The sequence below is a fragment of the Podarcis melisellensis genome, assembly GCF_964234715.1.
Source record: "Podarcis melisellensis genome assembly, chromosome: 8".
In the NCBI taxonomy this organism is placed as follows: Eukaryota; Metazoa; Chordata; class Lepidosauria; order Squamata; family Lacertidae; genus Podarcis; species Podarcis melisellensis.
In genome coordinates, this window is record NC_138540.1 from 60968219 (window position 1) to 60993615 (window position 25397).

General features: G+C 43.2%; 1 protein-coding gene across 3 annotated transcripts in view; it reads right to left on the reverse strand.

Annotated features, from left to right (window-relative positions):
• Window positions 1–25397, reverse strand: part of CSMD2 (CUB and Sushi multiple domains 2) — a 489690-nt gene that overhangs the window by 381003 nt on the left and 83290 nt on the right. For all 3 annotated transcript variants that reach the window (XM_081921160.1, XM_081921159.1, XM_081921158.1), the window contains exon 3: window positions 8497–8609. In XM_081921160.1, coding sequence (XP_081777286.1) covers window positions 8497–8609 — 113 coding nt within the window. The remainder of the gene's footprint in view (window positions 1–8496; window positions 8610–25397) is intronic.

The window sequence follows — 25397 nt, forward strand, 5'->3', positions numbered from 1 at the left end:
ATTACTTTCTATGACTAGATCATTGGAAATCAGAAACATTTGCTGGTCTTCTGCAGGGAGCCATGAGATCTACCTGTAGATTCTGATCTACCTTCTGGTTTATAAGACATGGAAGGGTCTACATTTTTAGATGCCAAGTACAGAGCGCTGGGAAAATTAGTTCAAGGGACTGATTAGGCTGCAGAGGAGACTGGGCTGTGCCCAGACAGCAGTTCCCAAGGTTCTCAGGACCAGAAACAGATGACAGGATTGCATAGGTAAAGGAATTGACTAGGGGGCAACTGTAGACAGCAACAACTTGGAGGCACAGGGGTAGATCTACTGTGACACTAATGAAGCTTAAACTTCAGGACCCCTAATCCCGGAGAGAGCCCCAAAATGACTTTGGTCTACACTGCATTTTTTTTTTTTTGTCTAGTACAGTGGTACCTCGGGTTACATACACTTCACATTACATACGCTTCGGGTTACAGACTCTGCTAACCCATAAATAGTACCTCGGGTTAAGAACTTTGCTTCAGGATGAAAACAGAAATCGTGCTCCGGTGGCGCAGCAGCAGCAGGAGGCCCCATTAGCTAAAGTGGTGCTTCAGGTTAAGAACGGACCTCCAAAACAAATTAAGTACTTAACCTGAGGTACCACTGTAGACCCAATTTGATTCGCATGACTCAAAATGATTATTTTTTTTGTTGATGTATATATTTCAACAACCCCAAAGTTTGAGAGTCAGTAGCACAGATATTGTAAATATGTGGCAATGAGTCATGGAACAATCCCATTGTAGAAGATGACAGTGGTTAACCAGACCTCTCTGCTGGTTGCAAAGGGCCCCCCATAACAGTTTAACCTTCAGGGCTCCCAAAATGTAGGTCTGCCACTGAGTAGGCAGCAGGTAGAACACCTGGAAGCCAAAGTGTACCTAAACTCACGGCAGTAAATACTACTGAAGGAAGGAGTTTGACACAAAGATTTATATAGCTGGTAGTGGTAAGGGACTTGCTCTCTTAGAGCTTCCAACTCTGTTCTATAGTATTATAGTTTTCTACTTCAAGCAGAAACCCTAGCAGTGCAAGAACTGGTACCTTGCCCACAAGGCTCCCAATCTGAACCTCGTGACAGATCCACTTTCATGTTGTGCTATCTCTATTATGGAAAAGACTTCAAAGTTCATCCAGCAGATCACACATGTGTAGGAGTAATACATCCAGGTTATTTATTTCATAAAAATTCTACACACACACACACACACACTGCTTGATTGTTAAAAAACCTTTGTCTAAACAAGAATGTTTTCAGCAGGCACAGAAAAGAGTGATCTCAATAGGCAGGAAGTTCCAAAGCGCAGATGCTGCCACACCAAACAACCGAGTTCTGTAGTAGTGCCAATTCTGCTGAAGCTTTTGAGTGGGCACATGTGGGTAAGGTGAAGAACATTTCACCCAGCACTCTGTTTCCAATTGTGAAATATCATGTGCTCTGAGGACACTTGGAAACAAAGTATGCAAGTGATGATCTGTCCCTGGGATCTTCCCCCAGGATCTATAATTCAAAGGTAATAAATAATAATTAATAAAGGTACATTGCTTATATAACACTTCTGAACATAAAGGTTCCACCAAGCTATCATGACTGACTGTCAATACACCTATGGTCCATGAATATATCCAGTCCTTAAAAGGAAAGTCATTATAATCTAGAGGCTGCCACCACAATTTCACGGTAGCAAATTCTATATGTGAATTTTGTGTCATGTCAGTTTGTCCCTCACACATACTGGTAATCAACTTCGCCAGATGACCCTGAGTTCTAATATTGTGAGAGATGGTAAAGTGATCTAGTAACTGAACTATGTGTTCCTAAAGTTAAAATAATGCAGTCTTAGAAGGCATGTAAAATCAGATAGGCTTGCAAATCAAACTGATGGGTACGCAAGAGAGCAGAAAGCAGAGTGGCTTCAGGAACCACTACAAATAAAACATTTTGTGCAAAAAAAGGAAAGGAAAGCTTGGGGGAGGGGAACAGAAAGAGAGAGGGAGGGAGGGACATACACACACACACAGAGAGAGAGATACACTGCCATTTATTTAAGGCTGCTTCTCTCTGTATGTAAATGCTTCAAATTTCTTAAAATAAGCAGTATGCTTCAATGCATAATTACTGCTTTTCAGTGTTGTTGTTTGTGGCCATCAAATTTGTCACAGTTGGAATCACAACACAAGAAAATGAATCCTCACCTACTTTCAGAACAGAGCGCCTCTATGGAGCAGGATAACAAAGCACCACACTTTTCTCGATTGAATGCGATAGTACACAACCATCACAAACCACCTAAGGAAATGAGCTTGAACCATGGCATGACAGATTTCAAGCCCAGCATTGAACAGGAGGTTCGACAAAGAGACCGCCAAGGTCCCTTTCAATGCTATGATTTCCCTGATAAGAACAATGCAAAAGAACGTTCTCCCTCTATCTCCCTCTCTCTCACACACACACATAACACCAGAACTCGTGAATATCAAATGCAGCTAAATGTTGGAAGATTCAGGACAGATAAAAGGAAGTAGAGTGCATTGTTAAACTTTGAAACACACTCTCCCAGGAGGCAGTGATGGCCGCCTACTTGGATGGCTTTAAAATAAGGCTGGCCTCCCTCCCCCCCCCGCCCCCGCCAAGACAGTGTGTGGCCTGTGAGTTCTGTGTTGAAATACTCTTGCAGCCCACTTGGTACGAAAAGTTGGGCCACCCTGCCTTAGATACATGCTTTAGTTATTCGGCTTGTAGCAGTTTAATTTTGTTCAGAACACTTAATAATGTCCGTATCTGTGGCCATATCATGAATACGCCATCCCCTAATGGAATAGCTCTGCCTGAGAACTGCTTCTTATAGACTAATTGTTTGACTTGGTAAAGACTCTAAGATATGCAGGCAGAAAGTAGCAAGAGGAAGGAAGCCAAAGAGAAATAGTTCCACTATATTTTTAAACTAACAAAGTTCCACATAAGGGGACCAGATCTCCATGCCTCTAGGTCCCTGAGCCAATTAGAATGGGGGAAGTCATGGATACAGATATGCACCAGAGCTTTGTCACCTCATCTCAACCTATGCCTACTAACAGAGTTATTAACATTTAAAATAAGAGTCTTCAGAAGGTCCGAACTTACTCCATGTGTAGATTAGAGAGGCTTAAACAAAGGAAATGTAAATTTCATCCAGATGCCCTTTAGGACTGGCCTTAGAAAATCTTAAAATGCAGTTTGGACTTTTAAAAAATGGAAGCAAATAAATGTCAAATCTGATCAGTCCTTGTGAAAATAACCCACAGCCACATTCTAATAAAGCTAGGTGTTTGCATGTCAAAGCACTACATATGCAGCTGAGAGTAGGGAGGTTCGGATAATCCCCCACTCATTCAGGGGCGGGAGGCTCATGCTTACCACTGCTGCCACACCTGGTAGCCACACAGCTCTGCGAGGAATCCCCTCCCACATGGTTGCTGGCATTCATCTGCCTTGAGAGACAAGGCAGGTCTCTCCAGGTGAAGTCAAATCAGTGCAGAATCACTGTGGCTACAGAAACTGGTAACTCATAACTGCTGCCTCCCTCTGGGGCACAAGCCTGGGCAATGTATATGGAAGTCCTGAGCTGCCCAGGCAACAAGACCCGCCCCCGTCCCCAGCCTCACTGGGGTGGTCTAAAGGAAAACAGAGCAATATGTTTGGTATGTTTGGCAGAAACCATCTTCTTGACCACTGGACCCACTATTGGTCTCATCTGTTCAAACTGATGGAGCCTGTCTTCAAAAAACAAGGAAAGTCCCTAACCCACCAAGGGTTTGAGACCCACTGACTACCTCCACCTAGTTTAGCCGGCAAGTGGAAGCTGTTTCCTAAGGTGTGGCTGCTGTCACATGCTGAAAGCTTCTAGGAGCCACACATGAGAGCTGAATGCAGGGTGGAGACCAAAGGTGTACAAACTACCCCAGAAGAAGCATGAATAATAATACTACTGTTCCCCATCACCCCATACATTCCACATGACCCAGAGGATGTACCCAGAACTCTGTCTCACTCACTGTGACACAGAAGGGAGTTTCATCTGAAACCTTCTACTTTCCTTGAGCAATCCACTGCTGCCTCCTGGACTGCTGAAGAGGCAGGCTGTTTTTACATCAAAACAGCAGTTGCTGCACTTTGGAAGGTCACACATTGCTTTCTGACAATCTGGGGTTAAACTGAAGAAATGCAAGTTTTGCTTGTTTGTAGCATGACTCAGCTGCATGTTGCTCTGACTGACTGGCAGCTTTGACAACAGAATACCACCTTCTTATCCTTGTCCTCCCACCAGTTTTTCAACCTCTTAAAATTAAATTGGTCATATTTTAGTTGTTTCATTCTTTGATTTCCCTTCAGTATGAATGTTGTGGCTGCAACCTGAATAAAGAAATGTGAAATTGATTAATCATATGCATTTGGTTGAGTGGCGATTGATATATCAGTAAGATTAGCATATGGGTTGAAACAATATTTCTGAATCAAGAAGACCCTTTTTCAATGTAAGCAGACATTCTTTTAGAAGGCTAGGTAAAGGTAAAGGGACCTGACAGTTAGGTCCAGTTGTGACCGACTCTGGGGTTGCAGCGCTCATCTCACTTTACTGGCCAAGGGAGCTGGCGTTCAGTTTCCGGGTCATGTGGCCAGCATGACTAAGCTGCTTCTGGTAAAACCAGAGCAGCACATGAAAACACCCTTTACCTTCCTGCCAGAGCGGTACCTATTTATCTACTTGCACTTTGACATGCTTTTGAACTGCTAGGTTGGCAGGAGCAGGGAACGAACAATGGGAGCTCACCCCATCGCGGGGATTCGAACTGCCGACCTTCTAATCGACAAGCCCTAGGCTCTGTGGTTTAGACCACAGCGCCACCTGTGTCCTTTTTAGAAAGCTAGTTATCTTTAAATAGTACTTTGCAGCCATTGTGGCAGACCTTCAGTAGCGCAGGTGCTTTTTGGACAAGCGCATCCACAAAGGACTCCTCATACTGAGTCACGGAGGATCAGTGTCACTTCTGTTTTGTCAGCAGTGGGTGCACTAGCAGAAGGCGCTGGAGATACTCACATATTCACACACCCTCCTGATTTTCCAGGAACAGTCCCAGAATTATGAAAACCATTTGACTTGATCCCAGAATGTAACTTTTCCCCCACCAGCAGCACCACTGCCAAGCTTGGGGATGAAGATGAGCCAGAACTTGTCCCAAATGATGATAATGGCCACGGCTAAGAAGGAACACCCTGTTGTCTCTCCATGACCGCAGCAGCTGGCCTCCTCCCTTGGAAGCTCATGGCAGCTGCTGGAGAGTGGGCCATCGCCAAGGCCAAAGCCCACATGACATGCCGGCTCTGAGGGGGCAGGCAGAGGGCAGAGCTGCCCTTGGTGGGAAGAAAGGGGGAGCAGAGCATAACTTGTCTTGATTGGGGTGGGGGAATGTTTTGTGTGTCCTTGTCTAATCTTGCCCTTTCTAAAATTCATTCATTGGTGTGTGTTTTCTTTTTGTAAATCTACCAAAGAAAAAAATAAAATCAGGGTTAAGGGGTTTTCTCAGGATGGTGGAGGACATGTCTGCTGTGTCCCATTGGTGTAGTGGTGGTGGCACTGTTAGAATTCCTGCTCCATGATTGCAGTCATGGGATTTTTGTCTATCACATGACGGTATATGTTTTGACTCCACAGAGTGGGAAGTGAAGGAGACAGGATGTTTGTGTTCCTGTGTTCGGTGAAGTGGGACTATTGTCCTTTGCTCTTTTTCACTTTGCTGTCTGATGCTAGAGAGAGAGAGCACCATGTTGCAGTGCTCTCTGTGTGTTTATATGTAAATAGAGTAGATTAGCCAAAATGCTGAGTTGCTGAGGTGTGTCACACAAACTGTGAACACTCTGCCCTAATGTCCCTAAATGTGCCGATGTCTGTTGGCATTGGTTGCTGTGATGTTTGGGCAGAAGAAAGCTTTTGAAGCTCCCGAGTGAACGACCAGGAGGGAGAGAACATCGCAGTCAGGCATGTGTCTCTGCCAGGGTCCTACTCGAGTGTAGGACAAGCTCCAGACAGGCACTTGCCCTTCTTCTGATAGGAAATGTTCTGTGGGGCAGTGGACACAAAAAATGGGGAGTCAAGGAGGGTCAGTTGGGGGAGGAGTGATTAATGTCCCTATTTTATCTGAGAAATGTTGGAGGGTATGTACTCAGTGAGTGAGCTATGAGGGACTGGTGGGACTGAAGCAACCATGGATGAGAAGGAGTCAACTCAGTTGTATCTCATGCTTCCACCAGTGAGCATTGAATGGGGAGCATACCCTTTCCTGTCTGCCACCTCAGTCAAGTGGCTCAATGAAGCTCATAGTAGGCCTCACTCTGCCTCCAGATGTTGTTGGACTCCAGCTTCCACTACCCCTGAGCATTGGCCATGCTGACTGGGCCTGAGATCCAACAACATCTGGAGGGCCAAAGGTATCCTACTCATGGATTAACTGATTAAACACTCTAACTTTTTTCCCCAGACACAGCCTGCTAAACAAGCATTAAACTGAATACAGCATGCATTTGTTTTTTTAAAAAGGTTGACATTAAAAAAGGTGGACAGCCTGTCAGAATGATGTAGGGATAATGTGCAAGAGACAACTGAGCCAGTATTGGAACGAGGAGTAAGTATGTGTCTCTCTTTTACAGTGAACACACAGGAAGGAAAAGCAGATACAACTGCTGTGTAAATGTGAGTTTTAAAACTGAAACTGCAATTTGGATTGTCCCTAAGATGCACCGTACTGGGAACTCCAAAGAGATCTCAAGGTCATCATCATTTTACATACGATTTTCATCCTGGTGCAAAGGGGACGTCTGAAAAAGCATTAGGAGACCACAGAAAGGTCCAAGCCTAGGTGGGATCAATTCCCAAATCGTTCAAGTCACCCCCTCCACTTCACACCTTCTTCAACATCTGAGGATGTTTGAAATGAATTGGTTCCTAGTCCTAAAGAGAATTCTAACACCAAATTCTTCTTGGTGGTTTTTTTCTTTCTTTAAAAAGAACATCATTATGCTTAGTTTATCAGTAAGTGGGATGGATTGGTTCATTAACACATCAAAGGTACAGTATAGCTGCTACTTTCTTTATCCAATGGACAGACCACCATCAACCATCAGAGCACCAGACAGTCATGGTAGACAGCATGTTGCCCAGCTAAGTGCTTCAAAACATTGAACCAGAAATCAGCACAAAAAGCTCTGAAACTTTATTAAGCCCAGCTTGTTGTTTTATAGAACTGCTCCTTCTTTATTTGCCTTATGATAAAGAACAAACCTTCCCATCACTGCATTTAGCTTTCCCTGACTTGTTACTCATGCCCTCCACGCAAACAACAGCACAGCCAAGAGGCAGCGGTTTATAAATTATAATGCAATTCTGTCATGCACACGGTATTAATGTGCTTATTTTAAAAAACAAAAAACCTCGTTCCTCTGCTATGATGAACTGTTGTTGGTATTAACCAGGATGTGGTGTGGAATTCATACTGATTTCCCATTTACTGCAAAACACTCCCTCAATTTATTTTAAATGTCACTTCACCATATATTCATCAGGTATGCTGTAGAGGTGATTGTAATTAATTTCACATCGTACCGACATGGCTAGCATACATAATCCTCAGGGAAGGGTACTAAGAGCACTTGCTTGTCTGCAAGCCAAGGCAGGCAGGGTGAACACCAAATCAGCCTATCTGTGATGGATAGAAAGATATAGAGACAGACAGAGATGCAATCCATGTCTCTCTATATCAGGCATAGGCAAACTCGGCCCTCCAGATGTTTTGGGACTACAGCTCCCATCATCCCTGACCATCTTGGATGTCACACTTCTAGTTATTTTACTCACATGTAAAGTTCCATTTTGAAAAATTGTTGCCAGATAATGAAACTTCGGAAAATTGTATTTAAAATGTTACAGAGCATATTAACAATAGATAAATGAAAAATGGGTTGACATTTCCATGGAATTACTCAACATTTTGATTCTTTCTTACACATACACATAATTTGTCAATTTAGCCATTGTTCTCTCTCTCTCTGTGTGTGTGTGTGTGTGTGTGTAGACTGATAGATAAACATATACAGTAGATGGAGTTTCTTTGTTGCTGTTTTTTAAAAAATGTAAGGAAAGGCGTATTAGTCCAATTTTAGATTCAAAGCAAAAATATAGTTATATATCCCCCCCAAAAAGCATATTAGGGTTGTGAACAGTAATGTAAAAACAAAAAAAACACCACAATTAAAACCAGGACAGAACTGCAGCAAAATACAGGACAAAGTACATAATTCACAGAATTACCCTTAAGAAAAAAGACAATGGTTTTGAGTTGCAAAACATAATTTGTCCCAGAAAACCCAAATGGATCTTGACCTCCTGTACAGAAGCAAAGGCTGGACACCGAAAGCTGACCTACCTTCATAGTTTGCCTGAAATCCTTGAGCACTGACAGCATAATCGCTTACAAGCCACAAGGACAGCACCACCCCAGTACTCACGATGGGAGGAGGCAGTTGGAATCCTGTTAACCTGAAAGAGATCACAATGGGAAGAATCACACCGGGCACTTCCTATTAAACATGTAACACAGAACCATCCTGTTACCAACCTGCCCAACCATCTCCTGCCTTCTTTTTAAGTGAAGGTGTAATACTGTAAAACGGGGATTACTCAGATTGTGGCACAGCCCGACCTCTTGTCTTTGCACTACCTGTGCAACATGACTGCCACCCACAATGGTTGGGCCCCCTTTAAACTCTCCCCAGACCATAACTCTCCCCAGGCCACATCCCTCAGCAGCCCCTACTTTGCACTCTCTGTGGATGCTTTTGCCTGGATGGAATGTGCCCTTGAACTCTGATCATGTTTCTTGCCTGCCTGGAAGGAGAGAGGGGGGAGGGGTTTGTGCAAGTGTGTGTAGAAACAAGGCAAAATTTACATTTATTGTTCCATCCACTTTTGCCCTTGCCCTCCCCCCCCCCACTGGCATTTGGCCCCAGAAAGAGGCCCAGAAGGGGATCTACCTCTCAGAATGAAAAAAAGATTGCCTACCCAAGAGCTATAGTAGATGAACAAAAAGGTTGACAATTACGGCAGCTTCATATGTTCATTCACACTGATAAAAAAAGCAACACTTATGTCTTTGCCGTCAAAGTAACTCATAGGGCAGGCTCAATGAGCTTGACAAAGGCTGACTCGATATGTGAATTAAAGATAATAGCTGGTGACATTCTGCAGCCCTCCTAGGTTCCATCCCTGAATAACTTTTCTTCCACAGCTAGATGGCAATTGTTAATTTTATTAACACAGGTTTGTTCAGCAATCATTTCTGAACTGGCATTACGATATCCCAGGTATTAATTCCCAGCTGTTCTATTGACACAGCTGGGAAATAGCTGATGTACATTTTTGACGAACAATTACAGTTTTATCTTCCAATCCTATTGCCTCTCACCTGGCTAAGGCAATTTATTTTTTAAAAAAGCTTTAAATGTGGATTTTAATTTAAAGTGCTCTCTCTCTCTCTCTCTCTCTCTCTCTCTTTGCTTTCATCAGCTTAACACCTAAAATTATACTACATAAAAACACTGGAAAGAGGCAATACCTCAGTGGCAGAGCTTTGAACACAGAGGTTTCCAGGTCCAGTCCACAGCAACTCATGAAGCAAGGCTGGAGGAAGGCACTGAAGACTCTGCCAGCCAGTGTAGGCAACACCAGGATAAAAGGACCCATAATCAGACTCAGATGTAGGGACAAGGGAAAAATTCATTTGGTCCACTTTTCCCAGTAGGCTGACCCAACACAATGCTACCAAACTTCTTTCTGGACTGGAACACGACTCTTGGTCGGATAACCCTCTTCAGCATATTTCATGATGCAGCTTCAGTGTGAAAAATGTGTGCACCCCATGCTAAATAAAAGATGCACACAAAAAACTGAAATTTGTGTGTTTTTATGTAAAAGGAGCTGTACAGGCAATTTATGTCCACACTTTTAATGTGTTCCTTCAAAAAGTCCACACAAATTGAGGTTAAGCATCAGTGAGACTGACAAAGGACAGAATTACTTGTTCTGTTCACCGCCTACCTAGAATAAAGCAGTTCCCTAGGTTTGTTGGTTGGTTTATTACATTTATACACCACCCTGCATTCAAGGATCACAGGGTGGTTTGCAGTATGAAACACAAAAATACATAACATAATAGCAAACAAAGCAAACCCCCCCCCCCTCCTCAGTTTGAAAAGCTGTAGATTGCTAATTAGTCAAAGGCCTGGGAGAAGAGGAGTTTATTTTTTTTCTGCTATTGTTGTTTTTTCTATTATATTTTGTTCTGCTGTTTAAATTGTGTGGTGTTTTCTTTTTTCTTTTTTTAAAAAGTTAGCTCTCTCATTTTGAATACAGCTTCAGAACCATAGCTCTCATTTAAAGTTATATTCCCGTAGTCATATAGTCCAGGGTTTGTCAACTATTTTAGGCCCATGGGCACATATACAAACCACAGAAACTGTTATGTCCTCCCCCACAATCAAGTACACACCACAACCTGCTGCATATTTCAAGCCTAATTCAGCAGGGGGCTGTGGCTCCAGAGAAGGCCTCTGAGGTCACAGGTGTGCCCACGAGCACCACCCTGGCAATGCAATATATATCATATATGTCTGCAGTTGGCAAGGCAGTGCCTGCGAATACCACAGCACCCCAGACTTCTCACTTGCTGCCATTTACACTTAATAAAAGTTTGCTGTATTGTAACAAAGTCTCCATTGTACCAAAGTTGGATTTTGGGGTACACATGACCTTCCTAAACTAGAGTACTCCCTGACAGGTTCTGTTAAGGCTGCCTAAAGCCCAGTTCCCAATATCAAGCTCTTAGGGGAGCGGGTGGCACTGTGGTCTAAACCACCAAGCTCAAGAAGGTCAGTGGTTCAATTCCCCGCAATGGAGTGAGCCTCCCATTGCTCTGTTCCAGCTTCTGCCAACGTGGCAGTTCGAAAGCACACCAGTGCAAGTAGATAAATAGGTACTGCTGTGGCGGGAAGGTAAATGGCATTTCCAAGCACTCTGGCTTCCATCACAGTGTTCCGTTGCATCAGAAGCAGTTTGGTCATGCTGGCCACATGACCTGGAAAGCTGTCTGTGGACAAATGCCAATTGGACTATATAGCAGACAGCTACAGCACAAGCGGTTCAAATCTCATGGTGAGTGTGACAGAACAGAGCACATAGTCATGTTTGCTATGCAGCAGCAAAGAAAGCTTACTTCTCTGTCTCCAATGCACCCCAAGTCTCCAATGCACCCAGCTCTGCAGCGCATTGTAAGAGTTTTGCAAAAACTTTCAGGTAAAGTCCATCTCACCCATTCCAAACTTGATGCCACAGTTGAGCAGGTCTGGTGGAGGTGTTTAGGCAGCCATCTGGTCAGAGTGTGGCAGTTCAGGTGCCTGGCTGGCATTCTCTTGTGCCATTGGTTTGATCTCTGTGCAACGGCTGTGGTCTGTTTAACTTCCATTATTATATTTGTCTATTCTTACAAAAACTGTAATCTGGTGAAGTACAATAACAACTTTGTAAAGTATATAGTTGTGGGTCCCCCCCTTTATTTTTCCTTCTATACGGGTGCTGTTTCTCTTTTTCTTTCTCTCTCTTTTATTTACAGCTTACCATGTTTAGTGCACATATAACTATGTACATTCTGAACTTTCAATAAAGATGTTACACACACACACAGACATTGTTCTGTACTGTTGGTGAAGAAGGCATCATGGTAGAAGGCAATTAAGGTTTTGCCTAAAGTGGAAATTGAAGCAAACCTGTGGGTTCTGCTTGAAGCAAAACAGTTGAGAAATTTTGAGGGAGTTTTGTTACAGCTATTAAAAAAATCCAGGAGTAATTTTTTTAAAAAAAATATTACTGAATTATGTCTATAGTTAAATATGAGACATATTTGAAGGTTCTCTCTTATATTATGTGTCTGGATAATTCCAAGGGAAATCAAGAGTTCTAATTAAGTCTAGCAAAGTTTCCCAGAAACACTTCTCCTGTATTTAATATAGAGAGATATCCTGTCATATCACAAAATATAATATAGGCATAAGTGCCCCCTTTTCCTTCCTCTAAGTCTAAAACTTCTCTGTGATAACACAGAATCCATTACCCCTTTTTCTGATATGGTTCTCATCATCAGTTCAATCAACAACAAACAGTTACTGCTCCTGGTGACTAACCTATTAAAAGCCAGAAGGCCAGGGAACTCTCTCCAAACTTTTCCAACTTCCTCTGATGAAAATCCAGTGGAATGCACCATTTAACCTGGCATTAAATTACTCTACCTCATAGTCCAGTGCATTTACTCGCACCAAATTTAAATGTCGCCTATTAATGAGAATTTCCCCATCAAATTAGCTTTTCTCTTGCTTTTAACCATATGCAGTTAATATGATATGGGGTCTTGTGGGGGAAAGCAGAACAAGGCTACCTACTTTAGGAAAAACTGCAAAGTTGGAAGAAAACATCTTTTTAAAGAGAAGCAAAACAGATACTAAATGTTTTGAAACATTTATAATCCACATATTAATTAGGCAGCAGACCTCTCAGCATTCATTCAGTAATGAAGACTAACCAGAGATCCTTTCCAGAAATGAACAGCAAAATAAATTTTCTGAGTTTTTCCTTCATTAATTTGCAATTCACGTCTCACTATCTGTGAACTGCATACAGCAGAACTATGGCTGTGCCAAATGTTTGCCCATTTCAGTCTTCAGGATGAAAGATGTGCTTTGGAAAGGGAGCTGTAATTTCCCCTGAAAAACCACTTGTACCTTGGTGTGTTTGTTTTTGGTTACTGTTCCAGTCATCATGTCATGTCCCCTTTTCTCCATTGTTGGCTTAGAAGTACAGCTGACCACAGTAAAACTGGGAGCAAGAGCAAAACCCAGCACCCCTCAGAGGCCCATTGGACTAAGACCATTGGACTCATTCCCATCTCCCCAGGGCAGCTCTTCAAATCTGCCTATAGCCAAGCAAATATTTATATAATATTATATTATCTACCTTTGTCTTGTATGTATTATACTATGTTATGATAATTATGAAACTTATTTCCCACTCTTCCTCCCAAAGGAGTCCAGGACAGCAAATAACAAGCAATACAACAATAAAAAACATATTTAAAATAATCCCAATATAGACACAGGCTGGGAAAGAGCTCTACCTAAACATTTTGTTGGAAGGTCTACAGAAGGTGCCAAAAAGAAAACAGAGGCAACACCTAATATTTTAAAGGAGGGAATCCCAAAGGGTTGGTGCAATAAAGGTTTGGTTCCTGCATGGTGCAGAACAGAGCTCCTGGTTAAATGGAATCTAGGAGAGGTCTTCGCCTGCAGAGCACAGTGATGAATTGGGTATATAAGGGGTGAGATGACCTTTCAGGTGATCCAGCCCCAAGCCATTTACAGCTTCATAGAGCAAAATCAGCACCATGAACTTAGACCAAGAGCTAATTGGCAGAGATATGTCTTGTTGCTTTCTCAGGGACCTGTTTTGAAAAGCCCACACACTTACACACAAAATCTGAGTGTAGGACAAAGCCTACCCCTACAAGAGACTCTCTTGGCCAGACAATCCCATCCGGTGGGATGTTACCCTCCCATTTCCCAAGGGGCAGGGTGCATATTGGAAACAGTGTTATCCAATATTAGTTTGTTAGAAGCTGAAGATCTGCACCCAGAAAAAAATGGGGATGAGGAGAAAAGCCGCTGGGTCAGAGCCATTTACAGAAAATGTAGTCAAAAGACAGGCTGATGGCTGGTTAAACAAAAGCTAAAGAGCTGGAGGCAGGAATGACGTCAGATATAGGCTGGATAACAGGTATGAGGGAAGGGAAGGCAGCAGGAGATTGCTACTACTATGCATAAAGATGAGTTACTCAGACTAAAATGATTTGGAGCATAGGTTATATAGAGTTATCTAGAGCCAGCCAGCCCATATTGATTCTTCAAGTAACTTGGCCCTGGCGGAGCTGTAGGACTGCAGATCCAGCTCTAGCCATCATATGGGTGTTGTTGTAGCCTAATAGAGACTGGGCCTGTACAGCTGCACTCAAAGTGATACTCCGAGGGCACTGGATGCCTTCAAAGCTTTCTCCCAAAGATGGGGAACCTGTGGTTGTGGGACTCTGACTCCTAGCCAGCAACAACCAAGTGCCAGAGGTGACAGGACATCTGGAGGGTCACAGTTCCCCATCTGGTTCTGCTACACTGGGTGCTAAGTCTAGGAGTGCCTAAGGGAGTCACAACTATGATGTAGTGAATTAAACAGAACAGAAGGTGAGAGGCAGAAGGGGAGGCACCAAATTTTGCCTTTGCACAGGGTGCTGCTGAAATTTGAAATTCCAAAGTCCACCCCTGCTCCAGGCCCCACTGCTTCCCCTCTCGTGCTTTTCTCGTGTATTTTTATTTTTGCCTGGTCAGAATGATATATTGGACTCTGATTATGTAATTTGCTTGTCCCTATGGAGAGCAAAAAGAAGTATGTGATGAGCGTGAACCAGCCTACTGTGCAAAAGTAAAATTGACATTGATTGTTCTACCTGCTTTTGCTTCTAACCCTGCTCATGTGTTCCTTGGAAGGCTGTAGAAAAGGGAATGTGTCCCTTTGGCTGAAAAAGGCTCCCCATCCCTGCTTTAAATGCAACTCTGCTTCCCTCCATAAAGAGATGGCACACAGATTGCCAATGCACTGGCCACCAGTGGTGAAATTGAGGAAAACCTTGTGTCGGGAGTAGCCTTTTGTAGCACAGCCAAAAGTTTTCACTGTAAGTTTTGATGACTTCCATTTTTCTCAAAGTTTTTTTTTTTTTTTGCCCCCTAGTTGTTACTTTGAATTTTTAATACTACAAGCCATTACAATGAGATTTGTAGAGTGACATTATTTTATATTGGCAGAATAATAATTGATATCTTAAATAACCTCATTAATCAAGAAGGAAAATTAGCTCGGTGCGGAAGCGAAGCAAAATTCTGCTGCACTGCCTTATATGGAATCAGTTAAAGGGCAGTGCTGTCTGCCAGGCTGAGCTTAGGAGCACTACACGGATGGTTGTCCTTTAAATCTCTGCTCCCAGGAGGCAGACACGGTGCTCTGGGCCACACAAAGCTTAGCCAACTTCAAATTATATTGTTATGACACACTAAGGCAAAGGCTTTGTGTAGGTTTTTGAAGCCATTTGTCTTTATTTGATGGCATTCATTCCCTGTCCCAATGATTAGGCTAATCCCTCCAGTTGATTTTCCACGCAAAAGACAAACAAATGAAAGAGAGAGCCAAACATGGGGCTAGAGTATGATCAAGAATTCTGTGTAATACATAGGAGTTCCTCAGAATGTGGAAAGGGATCCATACATGTAGAAAGCTTGAAAGTCATTGTCCTGGCAGAGATGCGTCAAACCTGTGGCCCTTCAGATGCTGTTAGATTACAACTCCCGTCATCTCTGCCCATTAGTGGTGTGAGCCTGGAGTAATGGGAGTTGGGAGTCCAACCGTATCCAGAGAGCCAAAGGCAGCCACCAGGATCACAGGGTCACATTCTACCTAAAGGACAAAGGATGATCTTGCCTGCTCTCAAGCACCTGAAACCACTTGTGCAAGTGCCAGTGATATGTGTCCCCTGCCATAACAGACATCCAAGTGTTTTCACTGGTAAACTATAGATTAACTAATTAGAGCAGATCTTACTAACTATTGCTTTTGTCAGTAATCTGGAAGGCCTGATTTACAACCTGGACACAGTAATTCCACTTCTGAAGACAATTGTGGGGTAGGGAAATTATCAGCGGTTGAATGTGCAACTGCACACACAGGAATTTATGAATAGGGGTTCACATCCAATTGTGCCTCTTACTCAAAGCAAAGAAATGCATCTACATTTAGATGTGCATCCAATTGTGCACTAAAAGCAATGGGCACCATTGAGATATCAATGTGCATTCCCATAGCCCTTCCTGTTTACACACAAGTATGGATTTCTAAGACACTCTGTAGAGTTTCCATGGATATCTCAGGCCATAGGGGAGAAACTCCATGAAAATGAAGGGAAAGGATTTGCATATCCCTATAGGGCACTCACCCACACATTTTCAGGTTTCCAATGCAAAAACAAACAAATATATAGTCATCTCTTCCTTTCCATTCTTAATTTAAGAACCTATTAATTCTACAAGTTAGGGAGGGAACAGGCTCATTGCACTCATAGTAGAAATGAGAGATGGTGGAAGCCCAGCGTATTGGAATGATTTATGACCAAAATCAGGCCTCCTTTAATTTCAAGTCAAGCTGCACAGAGATCTCTGAACCAATACCTTCCATCATGGACATGTTGCAAGAAAAACACAGCAAGCCATATACTTGTTCCCTTCAGTACACACAGAGAATGTACAACTGTGAGTCAATGTAGTTGCTAATGTGAGCCAAGTTAATCCTCTTTCATCCTATGCTCATCTCTCAACCTTTCACTTCACTTCCCGAAAGCTTGACTTGAGACCCTCTTCTTACATGAAGTTTGTTACCAAGGGAGTGTTTCTGGAATGAATCCCATAAAGGAAGACATGCATGCAAAACAATCCTGTTATGGCGGAATTGGATATTATCTGGACCGTTTTGAGAATTTCCATATCCTTCCTGGAAAATCCACTTGAATGAACAACGTACAGAACTTGCCCCAAAGCATTTTAATCATTTCCCATGAAACTCTTTTGGCTTTCTTCATAGTTCGATTTTGCTTTAGGTGCAATTTTGCTGGCAGGTCATGATTACTTTGGTCACACCTTTCCCCACATCAGTTGCTGCCACTGTTGTAATTATTCTACACATACTCCCCTTTGAATGCAACTCTCTACAAGGTAGCTGACCCTAAGTACTCTAAAAAACCAAACAAACAAACATAAATTCAATTTGAACTGATCCCTTATATCTATCTATTACACATAAAGAACCTAGGAATGTGGAACAGAAGTTTGATTCCTATCTTTCCATGTATGACCACAGCAGTGATGTGAAAATACAGAGAAGTGAGAAAGGAAGCACAAGACAGAAGTCAACAACACATATCACATCCCCACCTCATGCCTTAATCTCTTCTCTAATTTTAGGTGTGATTTGTTTATTCTGCATTATTTGCTTATTTGTCATTTTTTCCTCCTTTCTTTTTGGATTTGGATTTGGACTTGATATCCCGCTTTATCACTACCCTAAGGAGTCTCAAAGCGGCTAACATTCTCCTTTCCCTTCCTCCCCCACAACAAACACTCTGTGAGGTGAGTGGGGCTGAGAGACTTCAAAGAAGTGTGACTGGCCCAAGGTCACCCAGCAGCTGCATGTGGGGGAGCGGAGACGCAAACCCGGTTCGAGTCTACCACTCTTAACCACTACACCACACTGGCTCCCAGTGTGTTCTTTGCATCAAACCCCAAAGCAAATATGGAATGGGATAAATAAAGCACCTGAATGTCAATATTGCACATAACCCCCTTTAACCCCCACCTTGTTTTTCCATGTACCAAAAGCAATGTATCAAACTGCCCTCTTGCTTATTACTCTGACATTGATAATAAACACTCCATTAACCAAATAACATGGTCTTGTCTCTTGGGACAGTCTTACATTTCATAGTGGATGGATCTTTGCATTCAGTTTAATTGTATCTGGGGGGATATCCTTCCTAGACAAGACAGCACCCTCAGCCAGGGATCTCAGACTACACAAGTAAAATCTTCACATATTCTGAATACTCTGAATATCAATAAACCACATTTTCATATTGCATAATCAGGGAAGTTAAAAAGCATGCACTGTCTCTGATGCCTATCACTTTTCCACTGTACAGAGTACTAGGTTGCTTCCTCAGTTCAAATCATGATGATCAAAGGCAGGTTTATGCAAAAAGAACATGTGACCATAACCCCAAAATGGCTAACTAACCAAGGTTTTTGTTGAGCATTATGAAGCGACAAATAAATCTGATAGGATCTGACAAATTTCTGCCCCTGCATGGACTGACATCCTAAACAAGGTGCCCTAGGGACAGAAATTGAGACAAGGGGGAGAATTAGGTAAAGGTAAAGGTACCCCTGCCCGTACGGGCCAGTCTTGACAGACTCTGGGGTTGTGCGCCCATCTCACTTAAGAGGCCAGGGGCCAGCGCTGTCCGGAGACACTTCCGGGTCACGTGGCCAGTGTGACATCGCTGCTCTGGCGAGCCAGAGCCGCACACGGAAACGCCGTTTACCTTCCCGCTGGTAAGCGGTCCCTATTTATCTACTTGCACCTGGAGGTGCTTTCGAACTGCTAGGTTGGCAGGCGCTGGGACCGAGCAACGGGAGCGCACCCCGCCGCAGGGATTCGAACCGCCGACCTTTCGATCAGCAAGTCCTAGGCGCTGAGGCTTTAACCCACAGCGCCACCTGTGTCCCAGGGGGAGAATTGGTCATGATTAAATCCAGGCTGGGCAAAGACACATCAGAACTGGCAACACTTCCACCATGTGTGGCTGTGTTAGCACACGGCAATAACACCATGGTTTTATAATATGCAGACTAGCTTGGCATTCATACAAAAACTGATGGATTGGGTGGATTTGGGTCTGATCAAGGAATACTTATACTTAAAAGTAGGAAACATTTAATATTACTTAACATGGAAAAGCTATAAACTTTGAAAAATGTATAAGCCCAGCACACTTGGCGCTACCACAAATTAATCAGCAACATATTGCCTCTGCCTATGGAGGTTTCCTTTCCAGCTATTATGGCTCACACCCATTGATGAACTTACTATCCATAAAACTGCCAATATCATAACGGCATCACACAAATCTACAGTGTGTATTCACTTGGAATATTACACACTGATCTGGATGCTGTGCCTCGAAAATGATATTGTAAAAAAGGATATTGGACAAGAAAATCCAGAGTGATAATCGGGCTGGAACAACTGCTCTATTAAGGGAGAAAAATAAATGGTTTTGGCTATGCCAAGCAGATGAACAAATCCCTGGGAATGGGGAAATACTCTAAAGTAAGTGGACAGGGACTAGTCATCCTGCCTTCACCCTGTTCTCATAGTACTAGAACCATTGAGTGAAGCCAAATATTGAAAAATCCAGGACAGACAAAAGGAAGTTCATGTTCACCCACAGTTAAACTATGGAAGGCACTACCAGAAGCTTTTGCAATGGCCACCAACTTGGATGGTTTAAAGAGGAGTAAGATGAATTAGCTACTGGCTACTATCTCCAGTAATAGAGGCATCAAGTCTCTAGGTGCCAGTTGCTTGGAAACATGCATGGAAAGGCTACTGCAAGCATGTGCTGCTTGCAGGCTTCCTACACGCACTTGGTGAGCCACTGTGGGATCAGAATGCTGAATTAAATGGGTCTCTGGTCTGATTCAGCAAGGCTTTTCTTATGTTCTCCACGAATTTTTCTAAATGACTGTTTTAAAGCCATCCAAGTTGTCATCGTTATGTTTTCTGGTGCGGGCTTCTATTAAATGGATAAAAATTGTGGCCACTGTTAAAAATTAGCACCTGGCAGGCCAAGCCTCAAGAACTGAGACACACCTCCATGGAATGCTCCCCCCCCCCCCCGCCTTTAAGAATTTGCTTGCGGAGTCCAAGCATGCAAAAGGTATTATTTTGTTTTGTTTATTTATTTATTTTTAAAGATGTCTCTGGCTATTTCGGCTCTATTTCTGCTTCTCCTAAGCAACAAAAACATCAATCTGACAAATTTTGACAAGCGGTTCCATGTAGTGAGCCTGACAGAACGGTTAATTATGTTTCTTGCCAGGAGAATATGCGGCATACAATCAATAATGTCAAAAGGGGGGGGGGATATTACTACCTACGGGCCATTGCCACAAAATGGCTCACTTTCCCTCAATCTCTCTCTTCATTTTTCAATGAAATGGTTTCATTTATGATTTGGTATTTTTCATTAAATCCTTCCAATCAACAATTTAAAGCAGTTTGGGATAAATGACAGCCATGCTGTGCCATTTTTGTGGGGGTTTTTTTTACCCCTACTCAAGACTACTCAAGGATTCTCAGGGTTTTGTTTTGTTTTACTCCTTTCTCCCCCTTCTTTGCCTTTCCCTCCGTAATAGCTTTGTAACAGTTCCATTTAGAATTATTTTTCCCCTCCCAAAAACACCTTTGTTTACCAATTTGTCCAAATTACCATGCATTCTTGTGTTCTAATGCTTGGATTAGGGGCTGAATGACTATTGGGAAGGAAGGAAAAAAGGAAGGAAGGAAGGAAGTCCTGGTAGAATATTGAATGCCGGAAGGGCCAATGACCTATCTAGTCTGACACCCTTTTTTCATAGTGGCCAACAGGATGCCTGTGGGAAACCTGGATGCAGGACTTGAGCAAAAGAGCACTCTCCTAGATTAACAGATGGGGTGAAAATGTCATCAAACTACACCTGCTAATGTCAAAAGAGAACCCAAAGAGATAGCAGCAATCTAAGCAAGAAAGGACATAGATGAGCAAGGGTCACATATTTTTGTACACCACTGTCCTGACCCCTTAGAACTGGAACAGTGGCAGGGTCTACTGCAGGATTTGAAAGCCTGGACAAGGGACTATCAGTGCTCCTCATTGTCCAATGAGGAAGCAAGATGCACAGAATATCCCCAATGCTCTTGAATTGTGCCCCTACTTTTTCTCATGGCCTGTATTTCCTTAGCACCTTACTGAGGGTTATGCCACGGGTGGGTGTCTGATGTTTGCACACCCATGGCACACGCAGCCCCAGCACAAAAATTTGTGGGTGCCTGGCCCCTTCATGTGGAATGTTGGGAGGTCTGGAACACCCAGGGCCCCAGACACTTGGCACCTATGCTGAGGGTGGAACAGAACTTCTCATTTTGCACTGGCAGTGGGGGGGGGGATAGGAGGTCTGCTTCTACTTTTCCTGAACCAATGATAATTGTGGCATCTTAGCTCAACAGACTCCTTACCAGCCTCTACCTCCACCATCAAAGACAAAATGCTTCTGAATACCAGTTGCTGGAAATCACAGAAGGGGAAAGAGCTGTTATGCTCAGGTCCTGCTTCCCATAGACATCTTGTTGGCCACATGAAGAGGGATGCTGGACTAGATGGGCCACTGGCCTGATGCAGCAGACTCTTCTACACCCCCCCCCAATAACGTGATTGTGTGTAGAAACCAGCTTACTGTACAAACGTAAGATTTACATGTGTTGCCCCATCCACCTTTGCCTCTGGCTCCACTCACCACTGGCATGTGACCCTCAGAAGGTCATCAAGAAGCTAATGTGGCCCTCAAGCTGAAAAAGGTCTCCCAGCCCTGGATTAGAGGAAAATAGCACAACACCCAACACATAACCAGTCTAATTAGTGTAAGTGAAACACTCTGCCAACATCAGAACCCGGGAGCTGTCCACTGTGCCAGGAAAAACACCACTCCAATCATTCCTAGCTGACACTTCCCAATGGTGGTTCAAGAATATGAGGGAGCTACTTGGAGATAGAAAATACCAACATGTAGTCATGGGCAATGATGTATAGATGTTCTCTCCCATCCAGTTCCTTTCTTTCAGCTTTTGAGTGAAAAACACTCCTGCCTCTCATCTGCACTACCACTGAGTGGCTCTTACATAACTTCTGGTGTCACCTGCACACTACAGAAGTTGAGGACTTCTGTTTAGACAGGTGTGAATAGCCAGAGATCCTAGCAAGGTGACTAAAAAGTCATAAGAAAGCGCTAAAGCAGAAGCAGTACTCTTAAAAATAGTATGAACCATGCACCATTCTTCCCATATGGAGGGTATTTGTGATTCATGGGCACCAGGGCGATTAAGAACCAAAATTGAGAAATGTATGTTTACTCAGTTTCTAAGCTTGATAGAAAAACATGCACACAGGCCATTAACCATAGACTCAGGATTAAGACAACAGCATCCTATCTCGCTGTGATGAACAGCAGCTGATGGCTGAAATAAATATGGATAGACAGTGCAAATCGACACAGCAAACAAGGATTTTGCCAGCTATTACGGGCTTCCTCCATAAATATGTGACTGGTGTAGGCGTAGCTCTGCTGTCAGATGCTTCACTTCTGTCAGCGCTGCATATGATCCACAGTAAATAAACTTCTATGCCTGAAATAGATTGGAGCAATGGGAGAAGACCAAGGCTCAGCCTGCTAATGAAGGGTGAATGTAGCTCTGGCCCACACCATACAGTTCCCCCCTTTTCTTCTGTCCAGTCATTCTTGCCCCACTCTTCATCCAAAAAGTACCCCAGAGCTTTTTACAAAAATCAATAGCAAGCATGCACTGATTTGGAGTTCTTAAAAGGTTCATTAAATTTTGTAACAAAAGTCCAGAGCTGGGAGATGCTACTTCTAAGGATAGTCCCCAAAAGAGCCTAAGGTTAAGAGAGAGAAAATATAGAAATCCTCCCACCTGAACTCAGGATTTGATGTTGCCGTTATATATACTGCTTAGATTTGTTTATGCTGTATATGTTGTTTTGGAATATTATCTGTTTCTTATAATAAAAGCTTTAAAATAAATAAAAAATCAGTACCAGCCTTGGGGTTATCATCTTAACAACATAAAAGGAAAAATGGGGATGGGAAGGGAAGAGTGAAAAAAAAATCAATTTCAGACACCAGTTACAGTTCCACTTCTCATAACTACCAGCTGGGATGGAAACAGTTCAGGTAGCCTGATGGGAGACTGCCACTAGGTAATGACTGAGGGAGAGCTGAAGACAGCTGTTCTCTCAGCAGAGGAGATGGAATAATTATTATTGTTATTAATAATATCAATCATCATCTCATTTTTATTTAACATGCACCATTTCTGTAGATGCCTTTTGCAGAGTAATAAAAGCAAATGACAGCTGCCTGCCCCCCCCCAATAAAAACCTTACAATCTAAATTTAGTCAGAGTGTGGGAAGACAACAGAGGCAAAATTAAGCAAAGTAAAAATGATTTAGGGGGGGAAATACATGAAGAGACATTTTGTGTCATCTGTGCCTACTGATATTGTCAGGTCAACATCTGAGGCCTTGCTCTGGAGTTCGCTATGCTCAGAGATGGGACAGGTGAGCACGCAGGGCAATGCCCTTTGGGCCATGGTATTTTTTCCAGCAAGTCCTCCCAAGGAAGAACCCACTTGGTCCCGTTACTGATTAAAACATGATGGCTGATTTTAAGAAGTAATTAGGGCATTCAGGCCTCATCATGGGACTGAAACTGCCTTGGTCGCACTGGTCGATGATCTCTGGGGAGCTAGAGACAAAGGTGAAAGCTGTTTCCTAGTTCTGCTGGATCTCTCAGTGGCCTTTGACACCACCGACCATAACATCCTTCTGGACCTGGGGGCACTGTTATACAGTGGTTCTGCTCCATCTTCCTGGGCTGTGATCAGAAAGTGGTGTTGGGGGACAAGTGTTCGGACCCCTGGGCTCTCACTTGTGGGGTGCCTCAGAGTTCCATCCTCTCCCCCATGCTTTTTAATATCTATATGAAGCTGCTGAGAGAGATCATCAGGGGGTTTGGGCTGGGTGTTCATCAGAATGCAGATGATACCCAGATCTACCTCTCTTTCAGTTCAGAACCAGTGAAGGCTGCGAAGGTCTTGTGTAAGGTGCGCAGCCTGGGAGTTGTTTTGGACTCACAGCTGTGCATTGAGGCACAGGTCAATTATGTGTCCAGGGCAGCTGTCTACCAGCTCCATCCCTACCTGCCCATGGACTGTCTTGCCAGAGTGGTGCATGCTCTAGTTATCTCCTGCTTGGACTACTGCAACGCAGTCTATGTGGGGCTACCTTTGAAGGTGACCCAGAAACTACAATTAATCCAGAATGCAGCAGCTGGACTGATGACTGGGAATGGCCAAGACCACTTAACACTGGTTTTGAAAGACCTACATTGGCTCCCAGTACATTTCCAAGCACAATTCAAAGTGTTGGTGCTGACCTTTAAAGCCCTAAACACCATCGGCCCAGTATACCTGAAGGAGCATCTCCATTCCCATTGTTGGGCCCAGAAACTGAGGTCCAGCACTGAGGGCCTTCTGGCTGCACTGTGAGAAGCAAAGTTACAGGGAACCAGGCAGAGGGCCTTCTCGGTAGTGGCTACCACCCTGTGGAACGCCCTCCCATCAGATGTCAAAGGAATAAACAACTACCTGTATCTGATGTTTAGGTGACATCTGAAGGCAGCCCTGCTTAGGGAAGTTTTTTAATGATTGATATTTTAATGTATTTTAATTTCCTGTTAGAAGCTTCCCAGAGTGACTGGGGAAACCCAGCCAGATGGGCAGGGTATAAGTAATAAATTATTATTATTATTATTATTATTATTATTATTATTATTATTATTCTGTTAGGTATTTAAAAATCCGTTTGGCATCTTTCTTATGCTTCATACTGCTGTTTCTGCTTGTGTGTTTTAAATAATTATTTTAATTGTTATATCATTCTTGGAATGGTTGTCTAGCGGCTCCTTTGGGATTGGAAGACAGAATAAAAGGAGGAAAGGATGGACACACAGTTGTGTTTCCTTGGGATTTGTTTTGGTTATGAATAGAAACAGAGGTTTAGCCAAAGACTTCATAGAAAAGGTGGGCTTTGAAGAGGCATTTCAAGAGAGATCAGTGACACCATGCAGATGTTCCAAGAAATAGGATATGTATCAGGAAACGTTAAGAAAGAAGCCAGAAAGGATGGCCTGTTTTGCACCCAGAGCTAAGACAAAGGTGGGAAACCTGTGACCTTCCAGCTGTTGTTTGGCTCCAACCTTCATCAGCCCCAGCTAATACTAGGGATGATTGAGCTGTAGTCCAGCAACATCTTGAGGGCAACAGATTCACCATCCCTACACTTAATGATGGTTTAGGATTACAAGTACAAAAAGCAGTGACCCTCAGGTTCAGCTGCTCACTTGTCCCCTTTCCTCCTCTGACATGGTCATTAGGAGATACAAGCTTTTGTTTCCATGATTTTTCATTCCAATTTGTTAATGAATCATAGTTTCAGCTAACTAGAGTTCCTCCATGTCAGGTGAAACAATAAACTATGTTATTCTAAAAGCAGATGCAACAATCTCCTTCTCAAGGCTGGACCAGGAGGAGGAGACAGGAAAGGAAGTCGAGAAAAGAATACAATTGCCACTGAATGTGCCTAACTCAGAACTTCTCTCATACTTAGTCTAAGGCAAACTGAAGTAGACACTGTGAAGCAGGGCATGGGAGGTGACTGGACATGGAGCTGCCATTTTCAATGA